Raw genomic sequence first — 23,889 nt, 5'->3', positions numbered from 1 at the left:
GATGGATACAAGAACAAGTTCTCCAAACAGCAAACTTTAGGGCTACGAGGCAGTTTGTGGGAGGGGTTGAGGGGAAACAACTTTTTTGAAAGACACACCTCTCTGGCCCAGAGACCTCACGCCGGGTTCCACATCTACTGAACATACGACAGTCAACTCCTGCTGAACTGTGTAAATAATTACCGAAGTACATTATCATTCAATGTTTGTGGCATCGAAAGTGAAATGAAGGTGTCCGGCTTTAAAACTGTATGTCGTTAGACTTCCTTTGTTCCTGTGGGTGCTGCTTGTGAAGCTTGGATAACGTGTGCTTTGCTGATGACATGAGGTGAAGCAGTGAATATGAAATGTTTATCAGCAGCAAACCAAAGTCACTATCAAATCGGCAGGAATCAGCAGGTTGCATCTAAATTTCTCAGATTTAAGCAAGAACACATATTTAAATGTACTTATTGTCCCACAATACAAGTATACACATACAGTAAAAAAGAAAAAAAGCTTTTTATTTTTTATTTTTTTTATTGGCTGTTGATGAAATGTGCACGCAGGCCAACATGGAAAAGAGTTTAAGAGACATTTGAACAAAGTAAAATGTAAAATGCAAAGATGCTTTTACTTTGTGGTCCGGTGAAGCTTTTAGTGGAACACAGTAATGCAAATTGGGGAAAAGTGCCGCAATCATAAGGACGAGATATGGTCGGCACATGTCCTGGTCTTTGCACAACACTGACACTGTCTCGCTCATTTGATAGTCAAAACACTTCCCAAACTTTCCTTTACTCTTTGTTCATTTACAGTTTCCAGGGAAATCAGGGGAGGAAAAACAGTTAGGAGCAAGAAATGCTTTTATTCTATCCTTTTACTTTGGAATATTTTTTTTCAGGCATTTTGGGGCCTGCTGCAGGTAAATCAACTTGTAAAATGAAAGTTAAGGTAGATGCAAACGAATGTCTTTGCTGTGCGTGAATCGCCTATTACTCCAACGTTGCGTCATGAAGTTCTCCCTCTGTGGTCACGGTGATAAACTGTTAAAAAACTCACCAAGGTCAAGAGGGTCAGCGCATTTTTAAGATGGATATCAGAGAAAACAGATCCCCAATGAAATATTCCCCCTCATCAGGGATGCTCCTCCTGAAAGGCGATCACCTTGTTATTGGGAGCACAGGAGAAATAGATACCTGTTGCTTATCTTAATTGCTTGTTGAAATAAGGTGTGAAAGAAAGATGTGTCAAACTCAGTCTTGTTTCCAGGAATCCTCTGCTCTGGTAAAAGTGTTTTTGGGTCATTCTTTGTCAGTATTTTCACCTAAAAAAAAACAAAGACACAACAAGATAGAAAGCAGAAAATTAATTTATTAATACATGTTCATTGAGGGCATTGTTTCCTCCATTAAAGAGGTGATCTGAACATCCCAGCTCGCTGAATATAGGGATCGACGGTAACGTCTGATAAGGTTTGATTCAAATGAATGTGATCTCATTTTCACAGGAAATCCACTGTTTTTGCACGTATCCCGTGCTCCTGTTGGGGCCCGAGTGACGTGACGACGGACCGGGAGCGAGGCGAACCGCTCAGGGAGCGTCGACGATGCGCGAGCGAGTGCAGCGTGAGAAGAGCCAAAGTGATAGAGTTGAGTGAGACGAGGGTGTCTGTGGACAGCTGGGCAGGGATGTGGCGGCTGCTGCTGTGCAGGCGGGCTGCGCTGCCCTGATAAGGCTTTATCAAGATGAAAGGAGGAGGCCAGGAATCACATGCCCGCCTGCTGGCTGTCATACAGTCAGACCTCCTCCGGGACCTTGCAGCCTTGGTTGTAACGTGTACAGCCAGTGTATTAACCCCCCCCCCCCCTCCTCCATACACACACACACACACACACACACACACACACACACACACACACACACACCACATGCCCACTCTGCTGACAGTATCTCAGCAGAAGCAGCTTGAGCTGACACTGGAGCATCTTGTTGGGCAGTTGGGGGGGGGGGGGGGGGGGGGGGGGGGGGCTGGGTGGATGGGTGGGGGTGGGGGGGGGGGGGGGGGGGGATTGTTGTAGGAGCCCGTTGTAACCGGGTGACAGACGGCTTTACGTTTCATCAGTGGACTTTGAGGACAACTTTCTGACTCCCAAGAAAATGGCTTCCTTGAACACAGTAGTCTTATCTCTGCTATGCAGAGCTGCGCCCAAGAGAGCTCTCTCTCTCTCTCTCTCTCTCTCTCTCTCTCTCTCTCTCTCTCTCTCTCTCTCTCTCTCTCTCTCTCTCTCTCCATATAAACACGCCCTATGTTTCCCTCCCTTATGGGGAAGTTGCAATATTACATTTATTCACTGCAGACTCAGTCAAAAGTATGGAAGCGAATATGGATCTAAATTCAATTTGAAATGTATCAATTGTCATGTCTTTTCATGTTCAGATTAAAACTGCATTTTTTTAAAACTCATAAATACAATTAATAATCATATAAACTGCATTTTAATTTTCTTCCCCCCCCCCCAAGACTGTTTAATCTGTGACTTTATTAAAATGGAAAAGTAAATTACGTTCGAGGTTTAATTTTCAGAAGACGCCCCAGCAAATAGTGACCAAAGTTCAATTTGAAGTGTCAAATTTGAAACTTAAAATGTGTGAGCAGAAATGCTTTTTCATCTCAAGATTATATTATTTCACTCATATATTAAATCAATAATAAATCATCCAAACTGTATTTTCATTGTGTTATTTAGGTTGCACATTTTATGACAGAATTCAAAAGAAACCCGAGAGAACAGTTTGTTTTTTTGTTTTCATACAAAAAAAAGGATCAAAACTGGACTTTTCATTCCCAAGCGGAGCAGAAGAGTGACATCAGTGGCCGCTCTCCTAATTCCATACAAAAGTTGGTCACGGCTATTAATTGCCAAAGCCAATCCTAATCACGGCCTATTACTTTACTTTAGTCTAACTGTGGAACATGTTTTCACCTCTTAGTTTTCAAGATCATCTTCAAATTCAGTCTAAATGTTTACACCGGCCCCTCTGAGTCAGTGTGTAAACACATAAACACATGCATGCACGCACACTCAAAAAATCCACTGAGCAATTTTTCAGTTTACAAATCAGAAATATCTTTGATTAACATGAGCATGTTGAGTTTTCTTGTTGTTAAATAGTTCATTCTAATACTTCTCATTACTCTAATTTGAGCTCAATAGACCTGACTATGGATGCAAGCAGGATGCAGCCCGGACAGGTGCATCACATGGGAGAGACAGAGAGACGGACGATGACATTCGAACCTAACCTCAAACATGAAGGGAAAGTAAAGTGCTTGGAGAAAACCTATGAATACACAGGGAAAACATGCAAACTCCTTTGCGAAATTATCGATGATAAAACAACACCATCAACAGAAAAGCAAAAAAAAAAACTACCAAGTGTTGTATAATCTTCCTATAGTGACTTTTCATTCAGTGGGAGGAATACTTCAAATGTCACGATGAATATAAATCGGAATATGGGCTTGTGTTTCTCTCTTCAGTTTACTTTTTCTGTATGTTTATTATTATAATGATCATGTAAATTTACACTGCAGATTCTGCTCAAAAACAGTGAAGTGGAGGACATAGTGTGGCTGCGTCCATAATTACTGACAGTGCTGCGAATGCATCAGGCATTTCAAAGTGTTTATTTTAAATTCAGTTCGTTGATTTTCAGTGGACACCTGAGGGCTCTACTGCCCTCAAGTGGAAGAAACGACATAGGTGACGGGATTGATCAAGGCGGCTGTGGAATGATTGACATTTTTGAACTATAATTTGATTAAATTAAATTAAAATATATTTCAGCTATTCAAATTCACGTGATGGGGTTTGTAGTTTGTTCGTTTTATCTTTCTGTCTTTCTTTCTTTCTTTCTTTTTAAATTTTGAGTTTTCGTAATACCATAAACGGTCTGGTTTTGATTATATAAAAGCAAAGCAGAGTGAGATAAATTATTTACTAAAAATAACAATTACTCTGCAAAACCTTGAAAGTTGTTGAAAGTTGTGAAACATTGTGAAACAATTTACAAGGATTTATCAATAATGACACATCTTTTTTTTATATTAGGTCATTCACACTTTGAACTCTGTCTTGTATAGTGTTTGTTTTCTTTTGAAATAAAGTTTCTTCGTTGATCCTGACGAAAAGAGGTCAAAGGTCATATGTAATCCAAGCCGACAAATGAAACCTTCCCAAACAGTGAGGACCTCCTCCTTACAGAGCTCGGAGCTGGAGGCACTATTGCTACTGTAAACAGTTACGCCTTGAATATAAAAAAAAAGAAAAAGAAAAATCAGTCGGCAAACTGCCACCAGCTCCGGTTGGGAAGCTCTCACCTCGCCCTTCAAGTCCTGCGGCGCTGCGAAGTTCAGTTTTCCGGGAGCACGTGAAGGCAACAGGCGGAGAAACACCTGATCGCACCTGATCATGAGCGACAGAGACGCGGCGGTTCCCCTGAAGATCATCCTCATTGGGAACTCTGGGTGACTTTACCGTCTGTTCTTACTCACCGAGGCGCTTTAAACTCACTGACTTCCTCAACTCTTTCACTTTCATTTACTCTGATTTACTGCGTCGCGTTATATCTGTATCTGTATCTGTATCTGTATCTGTGTGTGTGTGTGTGTGTGTGTGTGTGTGTGTGTGTGTGTGTGTGTGTGTGTGTGTGTGTGTGTGTGTGTGTGTGTGTGTGTGTGTGTGTGTGTGTGTGTGTGTGTGTGTGTGTGTGTGTGTGTGTGTGTGCGTGCGCGTGCGTGTCCGCGTGTCCGTCCAGGGTGGGGAAATCCTCCTTCATGAACAGATACGTGTACCACCGCTTCACCAACATGTACCGGGCCACGATAGGAAGCGACCTGCTGTCCAAAACGGTGCACGTGGACGGACAGGCGGTCACCCTGCAGGTGCGCGTGCGCGCGTGTCTCGCGGCACTTTTATGTCCGTCTCTTGTCGGCCCCAGAATGAAGAGACCCACAAGTTCATTTGAGAGTTCAGGTGTAGATTTAGGGCCGAAGTTACAGTTAGATTTATAATTTGTCAACAATGTAGAGTGTGATTCCCTGGGGGACGTCGGCTGAAATATTATTATTATTATTATTATTAGTTTTAAGCTGGGGGTCAGGGGGAGGCGTTTTCAAAGCATAGATTTAGATTTTTTCTTTTACAAAACATCGTGATAATCAATGGTTGGAGCATAAAACTGAACCATTGATTATTGTGTTTTATTTTTGCAGAGTGTTCTTGGTCGCTAATTGAAATGGTAAAATGAGCTTTAGTATAACAACAGCTGCAGTCGGTTTATACAGAATCTGTTTATACAGAAACAGGAATCATGAAGTCAAATGACCTCAAATGTGACTGTTCAGGTTAGGGACTTATTTGGACGGGGTTTAGCGTTATGTTCATAGAAAGGCTGCACTCAAATAGGGATGTGTGTATAGTGTCGTGTCTTTGTGGGGCCTAAAGACATTTATGCCGACCCAGCCGACTTTTGCCCAAAGTGCTGGACTTTATTACAGTTTATGTGTCTCCAGGGGTCAAGATTTGATTTTGATTGAAAGTTGTGATGGTTCAGTTTAAGAGCAAGTTCATAGTTTAGCCCCACAAAGAGAGTCTGGAGCTGATGTGAGAACCTACATCTCTTCAAACTCCCACAGCAATGGGGACAGAAGGCCTTGAGCGAATTATAAAGTAGGATGTATGGTTATAGTCAGGATATCTAAGGGTGGAGTCAATGCAAGTCAACAAGAAGTAAGGTGTGTATGTGTGTGTGTGTGTTTCAGATCTGGGACACGGCGGGCACAGAGAGGTTCCAGTCTCTGGGCATGCCGCTGTACAGAGGAGCCCACTGCTGCATGCTGGTGTTTGACGTCACCTCCAAGGCCAGTTTCTCTGCACTGGACGCCTGGAGGAAAGAGTTCCTGATCCAGGGTGAACCACGGGATCCCACCGACTTCCCCTTCATCGTCCTGGGAAACAAAACAGATTTGAGCGACCGGGAGGTAAATTTGAAGTCGTCACAGACTCACAGAGCAGACGCATCCAAACCAAAGCCCAGTGACACACGTCTTTACCAATGTGGCAATGATGTAACGAGAACATTAAAGCTTCTTTTCAGACTTTATTGCAGAGGAGTATTGCTTGTGCTATACCTGCAAATGCTTTGCAGTAGTGGGGGTGTGACTTCAGGGAGCAGTTTTACAACGCTGCCTTGCTTTTGCAGGTGTCTCGGGGTAAAGCCCTGCAGTGGTGCGAGGAAATTAACGCCGAGTACTTCGAAGGCAGCGCCAAAGAGGACCTGGACGTGGAGACGCCGTTTGCGAGAGCAGCTCAGCGCGGCTTGCAGCAGGTGACACGAAGACCAAACAAAAAAAACAAAACAAGAGCCTCCGTATGTTTAACATGTTTATTTTATTTTATTTTTTTTGTTTGATGATAAAAGATACATTACTCCCTACAGTACAAAAAACACACATTGGAAAATACAGGACATTTCCAGATAACCTGCAAACAGCCGAGAGAAACTCGCAACACCTGTGAGTGCTGAGCGGAGCACTCGTCCCAGTGTGGGAGCGGGAGGAGGAGGAGGAGGAGGAAGAGGAAGAGGAAGGAGGGGGGGAGAGTTCAGAGAGACCTCGGCACTGCTGATGATGACCTATCTAACGAGGGTGCAAAAAGAGTGACCCAGCAAAGGTACTGTGGAAGGAAAGGACACAATTGTATACCACATGGAGAGAGGAACAAACTCATTAAATGTTGTATTTTTTTTTTCCATATTTTTTTTTTTTTTTTTTTTTGAGGACCTTCAGCTTTATGGGCTAACTTAAGGCATCACTACTAAAATACACTGCTTGTTGTTGTTTTTTGCATGCATGTCTAGTTTTGTTCAACAGACACACCGACACGCACAAAATCATGAATGCATATGAAGAGAAAGTTAGTTTTTTTTGTTGGTTTTTTTTTTTTCCTAGAAAGAAATCGGGAGAAGTCACAAACAGAGGGGCCGAGGTCACGAGCCGCAGGGGAAAAAAAGGCGGCGGGCGGGGGGAGTAAAACCTCGGCTCTTGCTCTTCCTGGCCGTCACCACCACAAATGAATCTGCCCTTTACAAAGTAGATATACACTCGTGTCCAGTCAAGAGGCCTCCCTGTACAAGTTTGTACTGTAATGGACCTAGCAGTGATTCAGACTCCTACAGTGAATCCGCTTGACAAGAATGCAAATTAGGACAATCAGGGAGACTATATATATTTATATATATATTTGTTTCTTTTATAAGTAAAGACACAAAAAGGCAATCGAGAGATGAACCGACATGTAAAAACAGTTTTGTTACAGGTAATTATATAAAAGGCCAAGATGTCTGTTTTTGTTGTTTTGTTTTATTCTTGCTCTATGAAGGAACTAATTTACAAGTGAGTACACTCTGGCTATGTAAGCTTTCTTCCCCAGACACCCTCATTCAAAGACATACGGGTCAACATGTCACAGTCAGCGTGAAAAGAAAAAAAAAATTGAATTTATTAAATGGTTTCACATACATCAATAGGGGGAGGGAGGGGGGGTCTACTAATATAATTTGCCATTCTAAAAAATTAAAGAAGAGGTGAGACACCACATTCATAAGCATAAAAAAGTGTACAACTGATCGGGATGCTGAATGGTGGGGGAAGAGCTGATGTTAGGTTGGTTTGTTTTTTTTGTTGGTTTTTTTTCCTTATTACCCCGTGAAATATTCCACATTTTGGCAAATGAAGCAACACAAGCATTGAGAAGTAAACAGTAAAGTAAAAACTCTCCTCTCCCTGGGTCCACTTCAAAGTTCCCTTCAGTCCTATTAACCTCCGTGGTTCTACTTGGAACAAATACAAAAGTCTCTCTTTTCGTGAACGTCTGTTAACAACATACAACCAACTGAATGAAAGTTTTCTTTTTTTTTAAAAATATAGTGGCAACCGCAACACAGCCACCCATCTTCCCACGAACACAAACTATGGGGAGGGAGGGGGGAGAACAACAGTTAAAAAAAGTGATGCCTTTTAAAAATGCACGCAACATACACACAGGAGGAAAAAAAAAAAAAAAGAAACTGCTTAAAAAATACAAAAATAAACTACACAAAAGTTCTTCTGCATCCATTGCTTTTGCTAATTTTTTTTGGAAGCTTTTGCAAGAATTTCGTGTGTGCTGCAAGTCACAGTCCGAGCAAAGTCCGTCATTCATTCTCTACAAAACTCTCTTCCGCTGCCATTTTCTCCTCCAATTATTGGTTTTCTTCTTCCACTTCCACGTTGTCGGCCACCAGTCCTCGTCGTGGGGTAAAAAGCGTGCACAGTGATGACATTACCAGGAGACTGGAGTCCAATACGATGACTGTACAGACTTGGTTCTTGATGGGGCAAATTAGTTGGAGGGGAAAAAAAAAAAGACGGGGGGAAGGATGGGGGGAGGGGGGATGTCCTCACTTGTGGAGGACAAGTGCTTTATTTGTTTCCATACCGATTTTTCCTCTCATCTCATGCCTACACAACCTTTTTCAACACTGTACATCAATTCATGTAGTCTCTCTCTACATCGCCCCAGAAATCACATAACAGACCAAAAAAACAAAAAAAACAAAAAGGTAACGTAGCGCTCAGGCTGGTTCCCAGTTTGTGAAAGATGTAAATGCTTCTCTACACTGTTCCAACTACTGAAACAAGCCAAAAATAGATGTTAAAAGGATGGAGAGGGTATGTGGTTGAAAAAGATAATGTGCTTCTAGGTTTGTGTTGCTCTAAAAATAGTACGACCAACAGAACGAGGAGGAGGAGGAGGAGGAGGAGGGTTTATCTACAGAAACATCTCTGATCGACTTTCATCTCGGCTTCATACTGTTGTTCTGCCTCCATTGCCGTCTTGATCTGAGACGTTGGGGTAGGTGGAGGATGAGATTAGGATGAGGAGGTGGAGAAGAGGGTGAAGATCAGTCTTCCTGATAAAAGGACAGCGAGTGGAAAAAGGGATGGGGGGGGGGGGGGGGGGGGGGGCAAAAGACTGGGGAGGGGGGGTCTCTGGGCAACCTCACTGGTCCGTCCTTGCTTTCTTTGGACCAGTAGTCTTACTGCAAGTGGGAAAACCAGAGTGAGTATTGCGTGCGGCCGTTCACATGAAGCCAACGTGAACACTGAGAAGCACGAGTGCTGTACTTACGTATCAGGAGAGGTGCCCGGTCTTTTGGGGGCCGGTTTCGCGGACGCTGCGTCTTTGCCAGACTCTGCAGTGCAGAAAATCGGTTATACGATATCTACTGATCCGGGAACCTTACGTCCTTTGGCCGCTCCGCGAGCGCGCGTGCTCACCTTGTAGCCACCGGACTTGGGTGGCGGGGCCGTAGCCCTTCTCGTTGCGGGCGGCGATGCGGAAGATGATGGCGGGCTTGGTGGTGTAGTCGATGTGAGCGTTGGAGAGGCTGGTCGACTGCACCAAGCACGAGGGATTGGGCCCACAGTACACGCGCATGAAGGCGAGCTGGGCCGGGGTAGAGGCCTTGGCTTCCGCCGTCTGGTTGCTCTGGATCGCCAAGTACACGGAGTACTCGATGATCTTCCCCGACGTCACCGAGGGCGGCTCCCAGGTCAGGTGTGCGCCGTCTGGACTCTGGAAGAGGGACAGCGTGCAGACGTCAACCGAGAGTTCAAGACCGTGGCTCACGCCATCGTTTTTTTTCTTTTCTTTTTTTACACGCCTGTTAAAGGGAGAAGCATCACGAGGTGTGTGCTCACCTTGCTAATTTTGATGGCGCAAGGTGCCCCCGGGAAGCCTGGTAGGCAGGTCTTGAATGCAGAAATCTCTGAGAAAGAGCCACGCCCGCAGGCGTTGATTCCGGCCACACGGAACTTGTACGCCGTTCCAGGCTGCAACTCCATCTTCTTCATCTGGCTGTAGTCTGGCGTATTGCCAGAATCATCCTATCCAACAAAAAAAATAAATAAAAAATGGTTGATGACGTGCTGAAAGCCATGAACCTCCACCCCCCCCCCCCCCCCCCCCGCCGAGAGACACATACATCTCCTTGAGACTCGTCTCCTGGCACGAAGAAGTGGGTGACAACCATATTTGTCACTTTAACTATTCCAACATCAAACCACTGGTTCTCTTTTTTTACAACAGGCTTCACAGGAGTTGGCTGAGGAGCTCGTTTCTGTATGAAACACACACACACACACCATAGCGTCAAACTACTTTTCATTCCAAAGCAACAGAACGAGCTGTTTTCCTCGAGTGACTCACCTCTCCCTCGATGCCATTGGCAACCTCTGCTAGTGCAGCTGCTGCTTGCAGCTTGGCCGGACTGGCCACAGACACGGAGGGTGCAAAAGTACTTGATGGAGCGAGTGCTGCGTGACGGAAAGAGCAACACAGAAACCAGTCAATCTGATGCGCAATACAACAAAGTGAAAGAAACAACAACAACAAAAAACAGCAACCTAAACAAGATATAGCAAAGAGACTCACTCTCAGCAGTGGTCCGTGGCAGGAGAGACGCCACTGCGCTGGTGACGGAAGCGGCCATCTCGTTGTGTCCGTTGCTCTCGACGGAGGGGTCGTTGAGGCTGTCGGCGGGCGCGAGTCCTTCGGTGGGCAGGCTGGTGTCCACGGCGGCCTGCTGGGCTGCAGCCTGAGCCTCCTGCAGCTGCTGCTGCTGCTGGACGAGCGCGGCCAGGTCCTGCTGGGTCAGCATGATGGGGATGCTCGTGGTTTGCTGGCTCTCTCCAGCTGCATCGGCCTCATCTGTGAACAGAGCTCACTTTTAAAAAAAAAAAAAAAAGCGAAATGTGACGCAAGCTTCAAGCAACAAATTTATGCAGCGAAGAAGAAGAAGAAAAAAAAAAGACCAAGCACTTTCAATGGATGAACAAAAAGCCTTGATAAGAATGACATCAAGTCTACATAAAACCGCTCTGCACTCACTCATCACGGCTTGCTGAGCGGCCTGGAGGACGGCCTGAATAGCCAGGGCCTGGGCTTCTTCTGTGGCCGCCGCCTGAGCAGCTGCCTCCGCTGCTGCGGTCACGGCCAGCTCCTCGTCCGACAGCCCCGTCACCATTAGCGTGGCGCCCTGGCCTTCAGACATGAGCTCTGACGGCAGATTTAAGGCTGCCGCCGCTTCTCCCTGAAAAGTAGACACCGGGGCACCTCCAATGAATTAAACAAGAAAAAAAAAACCCCAAAAAACTGCATGCCATCATAAATATTCAACATTTCAGGCAGTAAATGACTGTGACATTTTATAGTCTTTACCTCTGCTTGTGTTTCCATGGCAGTAGCACCCTCCGCTGTCGGAGCAGCTTCTGCCGACGTCGCGTCATCGGTTTGCATGGGTTCTTCTGTGGAGCTGGCGGCGGTGCTCACTCCCTCTGTGATCGACGAGATCAACTGCAGGGAGACAAAAACAAGCGTCGTCACAAACTGCACCCCCTCCCTTCTCTCTCTTGCCATCAAATCCAAACATGAAGAGTAATTGAAAAAGAAGCGGCGAGGTATTCTTACAGGTACAGAGGGTCCTGGGGCCGGCGTAGACTGGGTGACGGTAGTAATGGCCCTGCCCTGGGTGGTGGTCGCGACGCCGGCGGCTGCGGTTGTCGAGGCCACTTCTGCGCTGCTGGTTCCTTCTGCTCCTTCTTCTGTCTGCTGGGCTGCTGAGGGGGACACGAGACATTACGTTTGCAACCGGTGGCATGAGCATACGAGACCCGCGTACCAGGGCGCGCTGGCCCGTGTACGTACCCGTGTCTTCCCCCGTCTCCATGCTGCAGGTGGCGGTGGTGGCGGTGTTGGTGGTCCCGGTCTCGTGCGTTTCACACGGGGGGTTGGAGCAAACCCTCTGCACCGTGCCCGTCGCTGTGCTGGTCTGATCTCCCCCCATGCTCGAGGTGGCCGTGGACGGAGTGTTGGTGGTCCCCGTCTCGTGAGTTTCACAGGGCGGGTTGGAGCACGCCCTCTGCACGGCGCCCGTCTGGCCCGCGTTCATGTTCGACGACGCCTGGGTGGCCGTGTTGGTGGTGCCCGTTACGTGGGTCTCGCACGGCGGGTTCGAGCACGCCTGCTGCGTGCCTTGCGTGTTGGACGACACGGTGGTGGTGGCGGCGGCCGTGTTCGTTGTCCCCGTCTCGCGAGTCTCGCTCGGCGGGTTGGAGCACATGCGGGGGGCCGACATGTTGGACGAGGCGGTTGTGGCCGTGTTGGTGGTTCCCGTTTCGTGAGTCTCGCACGGGGGGTTTGAACACGGTTGCTTTGCGCCCATCGCGGCGGAGGAGGTGGTGGCCGTGTTGGTGGTCCCCGTCTCGTGGGTCTCGCACGGCGGGTTGGAGCACATGCGGGGGGCGGACATGTTGGAAGATGCGGTTGTGGCCGTGTTGGTGGTTCCCGTTTCGTGGGTCTCGCACGGGGGGTTTGAACACACTGGCTTAGCGCCCATCGCCGCGGAGGAGGTGGTGGCCGTGTTGGTGGTGCCCGTCTCGTGGGTCTCGCACGGCGGGTTGGAGCAGACCTGTCCGGCCCCCATGGTGGCGGACGAGGTGGTGGCGGTGTTGGTGGTGCCCGTCTCGTGGGTCTCGCACGGCGGGTTGGAGCAGACCAGGGTCACGGTTCCCGGGCCCTCTCCCGCCGCGCCAGCCTCAGTGGAGCTGGGCTGCTCGGACGTTGGTGAAGCCAGGATGGACACGGGCAGGTCCTGCACTGGTTGAGCCTCGACGCCACTGGGAGTCGTGATCAGAGTCACTTGTGTGGGCTGGTTCTGAAGAAGGAAAACAATCTCAGATATCTTGAAGGCTTACTCAAGATTCAAAAACGGGAATTGGGCGATCTACCCTGAAATCGTTTTTTTTTTTTTTTTTTTGTCATTTCCAGCAGCAACACTTACATTTGTAGCATTTGTCTGAAGTTAGAATACAGTGAAAAAGGAGATAGCAAAATAGAAAGACACTTAAAATAGATGGTGTGGTCTCTGTAGCACCCAATTATTTTTGCAAACTCATTTTCTGAAATCCCAATATGGTTTCTTGCCGGGGTAGGTGGAAGTTACCATGATTGTGTTTACGTGTCAGTACCCAGTGCTGTGTCATCTTATTGGCTCTAAATGGACCAACTGCCAGAGAATGACATCACGTGATGGCAAAAGTCAAGTGAAAAGGTCTCGAGTTTGTAAGCTTGATATTCTGAGTGAATAATCCTGTGGCACAATGCAAAAAATCTTTGAGATATTAGTTGTTTTTAATGGCCAGGCTCACTTTTCAATGATTTCAGACTAAATCTATATTGAACTATAAAAGATTACAATTAACGACTGTGAATACTTTGTGACCTGATGAGTAATGCAGCCATTGCACCCTACCTGCACTGTGATTGTGGAGGTGGGCAGTGTGGAGGCAGAAGTCAGACTTGTCTGGGCAGCGGACACAGTTATGGCAGATGGGCTGATGACCTGGCTGGACAAGGTCGCAATGGTTCCCAGTGTGGTGATGGGAGTAACCAGCGAGGCATTGGAGCTGTCGACGGTGCCTCCGGCCAAGCTCGTGGAGACAGAACCGGTGACTGTGCCCAGAGTGGTGACACCTGGAAGGAAAGAGGCGTCAAACAATGAAAAACGGAGCACAAAGTGCAAAATCTGTTGGGGGTTTCTTTTAAAACAGTTTTGCGTAATCCAACAAACTTGTTAAATAAATCATAGTATTGGTCCTCACCAGTAGTTCCCTTGACAACCAGAGTGGTGACAGTGGGCTTGACGGCAGACACGGTCACTGGCGTGACGAGACGAACGCCGCCCACTGTGCTCATGGGCACAGTGCGCAGAATAGTGCCGGGCTGCCCAGGAGCCCCCTTCAATACCACCTGCAGACAGACGAGTCAGGTTTAGCTTCTTCGCGTGTACAACAGCTGGGCCGAAAATAGAAATACGCATGCGATGAGATCACTGTTTGGCCAGACTACCTGTGTGAGTCCCTGCTGGCCGGCTGCAGTGGCGAGTTTTGGCATTGCAGTGATAATTTTACCAGGAGTTCCAGTGGTCATTACTTTTGTGGTAAGGATTGTAATGGGCGTTTTCATGCCTGCACTGCTCGTCACACCTGCAAGTACCAAATAAGTTTGCACGCTTAGTATCAACATGCATCTCATGACGTTGACTGAAAAGCACAAATCGCATCGAACAAACATACTTAAGCTTTGTTTTCTAAAAATGTCTAAAGGTGCACAACCTGCACCCTGTCCAGATGAATGGTTCTGTAAACTTTTTAATGAGGCGAGACCTGTAGCTCCCGGTTGGGTCATGATGGCAGACATAGGGATGGTCTTAATGATGGTAGTGCCCTGCTTGGTGGTGGCCGGAGAGACGCCACTGATGTTGAGGATAGTGGGCTTGTTTCCTGCGCCTCCTGCTTGCGAGGTGGTGATGATGGTCGTGGGCTTGCCGTCGGCAGAAGTGACCAGCTTCAGGATTGTTCCGGCAGGGAGAGGACCCTTTGTCTGCGGAGAGTGATACGTGTTATGCGGACCATCTGGAGAAAAGACGCTCGTCTCAGGAGTTTTAAGCTCCCTCCTGTTTTTTTGTTTTTGTCCTGCTGACCTGTATGATCTGTGCGAGAGGGTTAGTGGAAGCCTGGCCTGTGACCGCTGATGTCTGCACTGGCTTGGTTTGTACCACAGACATCATCTTGCCAAGGTTGGAGATCTGCCGACATAGGGGACACGTTCAAGTTCAGGAGTCATCAGAAAACACCGGACAGCACAGGGGGGGGGTCAGTGAAACGACGAGCCACCGAACTTCCATTCCAGCCCCAACTGAAACAGTCCTGCAGATCACCAACATCATGCTCCCCTGTTTTCTTTAGAGTTCTCCAACAGTCACTGGAGGCCAAATTTTAAATCATCCCCTCATGACTCAAACTGACTCGTGTCGCTATACTGTGAGTAAACACAGTACGCACAAACAAAAACACACAGCGAGTGCACAGAAGAAATGTGTCATCATGGTATGACTGACAAGTGTGGAAGCGCTCTTGGCGAAGGGTTTCAGTATTACACTGTGCTACAGAATTTGTGTTTTCTTACCAGAGTTCCACTGCCGCCCATGGTGAGCGGGCTCTTGACCAGCGTTATGGTCTTGGTGACTCCACCCACCACAGTGGTAACCACCTGGGCCTGCTGAGCAACTGTGACGGCACCAGACTTGTGCACAGTGATGATGGGCCGGGTGTTGGTGGGAGAAGAGGCCGTTGCTGTGCCCACCTGAGCTGCGGCGGTCTTCAACATGCGGGTGGCCGGGTTACTGACCTACAAGCACACACGCATCTCAACGACCGACCTGTGGCTGCCAGAAATGTAACACGCTGCTGGAAACAAGGACGAATCCCGAGAGCATACCATGACTGGAGACGCCACCTTCATTGTGGTTGTTCCAGGGGAAACTGCTACTGTTTTGAGGATGGTGGCACCTGCAGGAACGTTGAGTACAGTGCCTGCAGCGGAGGGTGGGGGTGGGATTTTCTGTGTTGCTGCAGCTGCAGCAGCTAAAGCTGCCATGCCACTCATCTGAGGGCTGCTTCCAATTGGCTGCAAACAGCAGAATTACATTTTTGTTGAGCACAATTGTTGTTATTTCAGTCAAAATGAAAAGCTTTGCAGAACTGCACGTACCGATCCTTGGGTGGTTTGGGCAGGCACTACCATTCGAACACCCGGAGGAAGGGATGTCACAGTGACGGGGGATTTTCCTGGCTGGCTGGGTCGAACTGTGACAACAGATGCTCCTGTTGCCGACTGCTGGGCTGCAACCTTTAATACAGCTGTAAAAAACACAGGAAGCAAATATGAATATTTTCAGTACTAAACAAGTATTGGGCGTTAGCAATTGTTGAGCTTTCTGATTAAGAAACAGTCAATATAGAAAGTTGGAATGCTTGGTCATTGTGCGATACCTGTCTGTGGTAAGCTCTGAGCAGACAGTGCTGCAGCAGCCGGTGCGGGGCTCTTTGGAGAGTTAAGGGGCTGCGATGGGGTCGCGCTCATGGCTGGTGAGGCGGCTGCTGGAGTTGCGGGGATGTCGTACTTCTGCAGCTGCAACAAGTAGGTGTCAGCCGTGGAGACGGCACCCCAGCTGACCTCCAGAGAGTTTGTGTTGGCACGCACGAGCTGGACCCTGGCTGGCGCATGTGGTCGCTCTGAGGATAAAAGATAAAAAAAAAAAAAAACAATTACCATTTTAACAACAGTATGAACTTAAATACCCAAAACAACAATGTAGGCCATGTAAACAGCAACACCTCACCGGTTTCCAGGTACCAGAGGTCTTTACAACAGACTTGGTTGTTCCAAGCTTTACGATAACCGTCGCGACCGCTCCAAACGTAGAGTCTACAATTGATGGCCACAGCACAGTGGCCGGCGCGGGCCCTCGGGATGTTGTCTTCCAGGGTATCCATCAACACGGTTTCCCAACACATGGAGTCTACGCAAGCAACAGACAATCAGTACTGGTATTAACTAACTATTTCACCCGATTGTTTATTATGGGAAACCTTTGATAATAATGTGATGAACAAACCAAGATTCAGGCAGGCGAGAGTGTTTGTGCATTTCCACTCTTTCTCATGTGTGGCCACTTTGACATCGTCCATTACCAATGGAACCCATCCCCCAAAAACATACATCCTGCACCAAGAAAAAAAAAATATGACATCGAGGCCCTCAAACAGTTTATCTATAGAGACATGCCAGTAAAATTTAAATAAAAACTGGTTGTGTCCTCTGAGATGGGCAGAAATAGTCCTACTTGTTTGTGATGGTGGTGGCAGAGTGGAGACTTCGTGGAAGGGGTGCTGTGCCACTTACTGACGGTTTGTTCCATGTCAAGGAGTCTGGAAACAAAGAAAAGCAGCAGGGTGATTTATTGAACAAAACGACGAATTCTTGAAAGCAACCAAACAAATCAAATCAAAGTAAAGCAAAGCATCTTATGTAACACAATGACTCTGCAGTGAAACGTTCCAATTGTTCAGTTGTCTTTGTGACTGGATGTAAATATCTCTCTTTACTCAGGGAACATAAGCAGGACATTTACAATTTCATTTTGCAAACTCACCGATATCAAGTGTCCATAAATCTCCAAGGCGACAGCCACTCATTCCTCCATAGATTATCAAGCGAGATTTCCTGCTCGTCTTTTCTGTATATACCACTGCTGTGTGGCTCTCACGAGGAGGAGGCAGAACGCCATATGTTATTGGAATATCCCATCCGACCACACTGGATCCCGCACGAAGCTCCAGAGTGTAAAGATCGTTCAGGTATCTGAGAAATGTTAAAAGGAACAAAGTCAAAGTATAGTTGCACACTGTTGTTGAAGGGCATGCATTTGATCACCAGAAAGCTCGACGGGCTATTCAAGAAGAAAACTGTACCTGGGAATGTTGTTTTTTGGGTCTTCACTGTCATTGGCTAATCCACCAAACAGGTAGCATTTGTTGCCAACAAGTGAAAAGCTGTGGCCAAGACGGGGACAAGGAGGGGGGCCATTCTTCGGGTTTTTCGCTTTTAATTTCTTCCATTCCCATCTGCTTGCCTGAATCAGAAACCATAATGACGGCACCTCTCGGTTAGCCTGCGGCTGGAGCTGTGTCCAACAACTCAAATGCACATGGAGATCGTCACTGAGCCAGTCTTGTTGAAAGAAGGACGCTCCAGCTAATGAATGCAACTTGAAGAACACTTTCCAAGTTTACGATACACATATATATGAATCTATTCCCATTTCCTGTGAGTGTAAATCAATCTTTTGCTCTGCCTGACATGATTCAAAAGTTAGACGCATCTACTGCACAGTGTAGTCAGAAACAAAACACGAGTGTTAATTGGATAATGGAGACACTTGTAAACTTGTAATGCTGATTTAGTTCATTATCCAAGACTGACTTTATAACTGATTTGTAACATTACCTCTCCAGCACTTCCCTTTTTAGAACCAAACATTGTGAACTTTTAACATTTAAAAGCTACACAAGTATACATTGCTCCTTCAAACATCTCTCACTTAAGCCGCGGACCCATCACGCGGTCAGTGCTGGGGCGGGAGGGTACGGTATGGCACAGCACACCCACATCCAACTTAAAATGTAGGCGGGGCTGTGAACGATGCGGGGACGTGTAGGGTGAAGAACCGGGAAGCGGCCGGCGGGCTCTGCTGGCAGTCCCGAGTAAAAGCCTTGTTCTCTGACAGCATAAACTCTCTCGTTGTAGAATCTCCTCCTCTCCTGTTACCGAGAGAGGCGTCTGCACGCCAACATTTCAATAAACCCGAGTCAACAAAACAACCAGCGAGAGCAAACAGCATTATGTAAACAACGGGAGGGTTTACGGGCGACGGAATATTTAAATATCGCGGGCAAGTCGAGAGTGACGACTGTCACCGACCAATCGGCTGCGTTGTCGCTCCTCCTTATGAGAGCCCTTCCTCGGTGCTCGGTACCACAACGGAGGGGGGACAAAAAAAAGTTGTAGCCGGTGGTCGCTGTTTTTATCTGTACCATCCACAACTTTTTCTTCGGGGCCATATGAAAGACCTGTCCCGCCCCAGCACGAAATGTACAGTGGGAACGCAGCTCTCTACGCACACGTGGAATGAGCAGACTTGATGAAACCAGCATACTTGTTACCCTAAAATGTATTTCATTAACAGAAGGTCAGAGGACAGAGTAATCGAGTGACAATGGACTGTTCAAAGTGAAGCATTCAGCAAGCAGTTCATTCTTTCCCCCATTTCTTTGTGAACACATTAAGGATTAATTAACTTCCTTTATTCTGCATCTTCTGTCAGATGCAGCAAGAAAAGCTTCAATGTGTACACATGTAGTTCATCTTACAATGCAAAACTTTGTGTGAAACATCAATATAAAATAACCCTTTCTTTAAGAATTTAAGAGCTACAATACCAGCAATGTTTAAATGATACTGGAAAGGGTTTGTACATAATCAAAATAAAAAAAGGACCTATTGAAATTGTTAGAAGACTTATTGTCTCAGAGTGGAAACGGCATGTAAGCATTGCTGCTTTTTTCTGTCCAAAGATTACCTGTAATTCGTAGAGATCGTTGCTGTACTTTCCATACTCCACCATCCCTCCAAATACCAGCAACCGTGTGCCATCGCAGACAAAACCGTATGCGGCACAGCCAGGAGGAATATCGCCACGGACTGCTGGAATAAACCACTGGTTTGTTGCTGGAAATGAAAAGATGGACAGTGAGGTTACCTTCGGAGCAGCTCGGCTTAATCAAAACATTACGACTGTTGATGGTGATTGTGGCCCAAACGATATTGGTGATTCCTGACACAATGGCCCACTTAGAAAGACTGGTGTATGAACTAATAAATTAATTTAAAGGACAGACCCTGGACAAACAGACACACCATATTATCCTCGTCTGCTTGTGTCCTTATTGGTTTGTGTGCAGGAAAGTAGGGCAGTGGATGTGCTTAAACCAACCAGCATCATCCATTTTATTTCAGCCCGCCTTTTTTAACATGCATTATAAGCCCTTTCCCGGCAGAGGGGGCCAAATTTTATCAGACACGGGGATGTTTGGCCTACCGGGGCCTTTACTTAGTTTGTGCTCATCACCAATACATGTTGGAAGTTCACTATTTCAGGTGCAGATTTTAACACGACTGCACATCTGAGCGAAGTGGGTTCGTTGGAGGGGGAACCAACACCGGGCTCGCTGTACGCGACACACAGCAGAGGCTGGTATTGCAAAGTTCATCTTACCTGTGTTGTAGACGTGCAACTCATCAACAATGCCCTCGTTCCCGCCGCCAAATACAACCATAAGCTCCTTGATGGCCACAGCTCTGTGTCCATGTCTGGGCCGGGGGACGGGACCGGACCACCCGAGGACCCGCTTCCACCTCGGCTGCAGAACCGCCGCCGTGGTCCCAGACACCGCGGAGCCAGGAGCAGACATGACTTCTAAACCCAGACAAACGAGAAAGAAGCGTTTTGACTCAAGCGCTCATGGGGGGGTGAAATGTGACACAGAGTTGAGGGCAGCATCTTGACCGCCGAGTGCAGTTTAAAGTTCAGGCAGTTTGTCCGGCCCCGGGGGCAGTTGGACGGCTAACGCGGCTAGCTCGGCTCTGACAATCACCTCCGATCAGCGCCACAGCGAGCGCCCGACCTCCCGAACAACTCCCAGGTATTAATGTTCAGCGAACGTTCGGCGTCGTGGCGGCGAGAAAGACGCATAATGTCGTCGCACGCCTTAGTTTAGGTTGTTTGTAGCCACTGAATTCAAATCCATGGAAGCAGCCATCTTGCAGCCAAACAAACCCCCGCTAACGCCGCTGCCCGTCTGAAAAATGGCGGAAGCGAATGAAAAAGAAAAATACAAGCCCGTCGGTTCAGCGCACCGCCGCGAAAATACGCTGCGCCGAAAGCGAGTCTGTTGACGGTGCACGAGGCCAGCCGAGTAAACGCACAGAACACCACAACCCCGACTTGGTAAACGCTTTACAATCGGTAGCAAGGGTCGGCTATTTTCATGCTGCTCTGGGAGTCGCCATATTGTAGCTAGCAAGCGTAGCATTTTACTCATCCAATTTTAACGCGCAAATTACATTGAGGGAGTTTCTCGAGCGTGCTTCAACAAATGCAAGTGCAGGCAAAACAAAATACAATAACTCATCATACAGTGAACTGGAATAAGCCAATATTTAAGGCGGCGAAACTGATCCTGGCGTTAGCTGCGCTCTACCGGCTAACCGCTTAGCCTCCATTCGCTTAAGCTAACAGCGTTAGCATCACTGCTGGCATCTGTCAAAACGTCGCCAAATTTTACAATTAAATTCAGTCCGATTTTAAGCTGCGTCGGCATGCACAATATACCTGACACAAATGAAGTTGGAACACCGCCGTGAGATCGCAGCTAAAAGGAGTTAAAGAGTGTAAACACAGTGTTATTATGTTTCATGCCGTCTCTGGAAGCAGCCATCTTTTCGACAATCGGCCTACTTCTACAGCTCCCACAAGAAAAATGGCCGGGCGGTCTGCTACAACAAAACATAACAAACACGACAAGGCACGCGAGTTTTGGCAGTCCACTTACTTATTTCGATGCGGCGATTGCAAAAACACGGGTATGTGCTCTGATCGTGCGGTAATAATCCAAATTCATTCGATTTGTGAAGAAGTATTTCCTCTCATGCCTGCCTGGAAGCTGCCATCTTCTTGACAACCAGAGGCGGAGGAAAATGGCAGAGAGTTGGCGTCACCCAAAGTTAACATGGCGACCGGGACCCGCTCGCAAAACCGTGCCCCACAAAAAAAAAACCCACACAGAGGCCGGCACCTGCTGCTTTAAGTCAGCATACGATGCTCCGTGGATGGATGTGCTTCCACGGACATGACAAATCTGCGCAAAGTGAACGTTTCACGAGTTTGGGTAATTTATAACAAGTTGTGTTACAGCAATAGGGTTATTGTCCCTTACTAAAGATGGCGACATCCGTGCCCCAAACCTCGTATTTTCTTAATATTTTTGGGGGTGTTGTGCTGATTTATTTCCTCCCGCAATCTACTTCACACCACACAAGCATGGACAACAATAATATATGAGCGCCCATTTGCAGATTTAGAGCGCACACAAACTGACAGTCGGCACGCCCACGTCCATATTCAGTGCGCCCCCCATCGATTCAAACAGCATAGTACCGCAATACTTGGAAAAGACGAAGCAAATAAACAAACACAGAAATCCCAATTTACAATCTACGCATTGCAGAGTAATGTTGCTTTACAATGTCTGCTCGGCAATAGACAAGCTTCATAAAACGCAAGCTAATATATTCAATATCTAGAATAACTAAAGAATAAAAGGAAGACGTTTGAATAAACAAATATATATATATATATATATATATATATATATATATATATATATATATATATATATATATATATATATATATATATATATATATATATATATATTTAAGATTAAGTGGGAATGACAAGCCAGGGATTCTTTGGAATGTTAAAGTTCTCCACTACAAATGTTCCCAACCTTTGTCTTGAGGGACCCACATTTCCACAATTTCACATTAACAGCCACATATTACACTATATGTGACGTTTTTTTATTTTTTTTTATTATGTTCTGTAATAATGACTTCCTTTTCTCTGAGGATAAACTCACTGTCTCAGAGTGTTTGGTAGACTGGTGTCGCTTCTGTTTCAAACTTTGATTTGACAATTTTTAAATGCAACAGATGAATTCAGCTGTAATTTTTTCCCATTAATTCATTGAAGCCGATCTATGTCACTCTATTGATGCACTTTTTTCCTTTTGACCAATTCATCTATGTCTTTACCATTCTTTTTCTCCCGCTTCTGATTGTGTGTATTGTGGACACTTAAAAATAAACTTTTTTTCTTCTTAAATGAGTGACACATTTCTAATGTAAATGCATAATCAAGTATTCCTAACACATAAAACAATTTTATTTTGAGAGTATACGGGGATATTTCAGACTGTTTGAGGAGCTATTTATTACTGAAGACTCCATTTTCAAACAGGATACAGTTTTGTTAGCCAAGTGACAGATATGAATCATTCAAAAGTATCAATTAAATGTGCATATTTTTTAAGTTGTAAGCTATTTTTCCCATATATAATAGTAGTCAGTAGATCGTTACTATTCCTTTGAAGGTATTTCTGGTTGGTGTGTTAATTTTTTGTAATACACACTTTCTCCTGTAGATGACGGGCGTGAGTGGGTTGCAATACAATATACAGTCTCCGTTATAGACTCAATAGTCAAGATTCCTTCTTTTCAAATGAACCTGCTGCCTTGGTTCATGGTTGGCCCATTATGCCGAGAATCACGTAAGGTTACAGTTTTTGCTTATCTAATGATATTAACTGTACAAAACAACCTTAAACTAAAAAGTCCAACAAAACAGAAGCAAATTTAAACGCTCTGTCTTTTCACTTAAAGCAATTTTGTCTGATTACAGTGAAGAGATCTTGCCGTCTTTGAAATAAAATCAACAGAACAGCAGCTCCAGATGTTGTCCTTTTTTATGTTCCAGAGTAGACAATGAGGTGAATGGTCACAGAAATATTTAAATCAAACAGTAGTTTCATTTCACTATTTAATCAAATGTCAAAATGTTTATGCATTTCTTACACCTTCACTCTCTATATTTTACATTAAATATGCTTTTCATTTTTCACACTTTTTAAAAAAGCATTAAAAATAATCTAATATACATACGCACTTTTTACCAAAAGCAAACAATTTTCTGTGTACTTTCTCAGCCTGACATATCAGGTTTCACGAAGGATCAAATCTTACTGCGAACCTTGTAAATATTAATATATACTTACATGTTGTGTTCCATTTCAATTCCAAGAATGTTGGGATGATGTATACAAATTGTAAATGTGGTCTGAAATAAATCAAGGTTTCATTTTGTTCTTTTGATTTCACTTTTGTTCTTCTGAGTCATTGCTCTCATTGATTACTTTACTAATAAAATGACAGCAAACTAACACAAAAAAGAACAAACAAACAAACACATTGCCATAAAACACTTTAGTTTGAGTGTGTAATCAGACTCGGTGTTTTCTTTCTCACAGTCGATAGATTGATTGATTAATTGAGTGATCTGGAAATATTGTAAATCCTAATGACCTTGACCCTCTGAAAGTTGAACTTTTTCTATGTTCCAGGGAAAAGTTCTCATTTTGATATTGTTTGCTTGAAATTGTATTTTCAGAACAAAGGAGGAAAAGTAAGATGGTGGAAGCGTGTTGGCATTCTTCTTGTGCTG

General features: G+C 45.9%; 2 protein-coding genes across 3 annotated transcripts; one reads left to right on the top strand and one right to left on the bottom strand.

Annotated features, from left to right (window-relative positions):
- The first annotated feature begins 4,381 nt into the window (after nt 1-4,381).
- Nucleotides 4,382-6,632, top strand: LOC308129025 (ras-related protein rab7). Its single transcript, XM_080494772.1, has 5 exons — nt 4,382-4,510; nt 4,801-4,927; nt 5,807-6,025; nt 6,247-6,372; nt 6,484-6,632. Exons 1-5 carry the CDS (start codon nt 4,455-4,457, stop codon nt 6,568-6,570), a joined length of 615 nt encoding a protein of 204 aa, XP_080350898.1. The 5' UTR covers nt 4,382-4,454; the 3' UTR covers nt 6,571-6,632.
- A 147-nt stretch (nt 6,633-6,779) lies between these two features.
- On the bottom strand, nt 6,780-21,283 carry hcfc1a (host cell factor C1a). 2 transcript variants are annotated; one of them, XM_080494774.1, is made up of 28 exons: nt 21,161-21,283; nt 19,825-20,025; nt 19,129-19,277; nt 17,462-17,622; nt 17,143-17,351; nt 16,834-16,918; nt 16,606-16,712; nt 16,330-16,509; nt 15,980-16,222; nt 15,699-15,847; nt 15,426-15,614; nt 15,114-15,335; nt 14,629-14,733; nt 14,222-14,528; nt 13,995-14,131; nt 13,748-13,895; nt 13,399-13,619; nt 11,793-12,801; nt 11,556-11,704; nt 11,307-11,441; nt 10,977-11,178; nt 10,521-10,796; nt 10,296-10,402; nt 10,072-10,206; nt 9,788-9,973; nt 9,365-9,662; nt 9,216-9,279; nt 6,780-9,126 (listed from the first exon to the last, which is right to left on the bottom strand). In XM_080494774.1, the coding sequence occupies exons 2-28, from the start codon at nt 20,018-20,020 to the stop codon at nt 9,087-9,089; spliced, it is 5,409 nt and encodes a 1,802-aa protein (XP_080350900.1). In that variant the 5' UTR covers nt 20,021-20,025; nt 21,161-21,283; the 3' UTR covers nt 6,780-9,086. The 2 variants fall into 2 exon arrangements, with proteins under 2 accessions (XP_080350900.1, XP_080350899.1); XM_080494773.1 differs by having other exon boundaries at nt 11,556-11,701.
- Nucleotides 21,284-23,889: the final 2,606 nt, after the last annotated feature.

The sequence above is a fragment of the Blennius ocellaris genome (genome assembly GCF_963422515.1).
Source record: "Blennius ocellaris genome assembly, chromosome: 4".
Classification (NCBI taxonomy): Eukaryota; Metazoa; Chordata; class Actinopteri; order Blenniiformes; family Blenniidae; genus Blennius; species Blennius ocellaris.
Note: the sequence above shows the minus strand (reverse complement) of the source record. Positions and strands in the feature narration are given on the sequence as shown.

What these genes read in the sequence shown, in the direction of transcription:
- LOC308129025 (XM_080494772.1), top strand. Translation starts at nt 4,455, where the DNA reads ATGAGCGACAGAGACGCGGCGGTTCCCCTGAAGATCATCCTCATTGGG. An exon ending in ATCCTCATTGGGAACTCTGG is followed by an intron (nt 4,511 to 4,800) that starts GTGACTTTACCG and finishes GTGTCCGTCCAG; the next exon opens with GGTGGGGAAATCCTCCTTCA. An exon ending in GACAGGCGGTCACCCTGCAG is followed by an intron (nt 4,928 to 5,806) that starts GTGCGCGTGCGC and finishes TGTGTGTTTCAG; the next exon opens with ATCTGGGACACGGCGGGCAC.
- hcfc1a (XM_080494774.1), bottom strand. Translation starts at nt 20,020, where the DNA reads ATGTCTGCTCCTGGCTCCGCGGTGTCTGGGACCACGGCGGCGGTTCTG. An exon ending in CCCCAGGACCCTCTGTACCT is followed by an intron (nt 11,442 to 11,555) that starts GTAAGAATACCT and finishes GTCTCCCTGCAG; the next exon opens with TTGATCTCGTCGATCACAGA. An exon ending in GCCACGGACCACTGCTGAGA is followed by an intron (nt 10,403 to 10,520) that starts GTGAGTCTCTTT and finishes TCCGTCACGCAG; the next exon opens with CACTCGCTCCATCAAGTACT.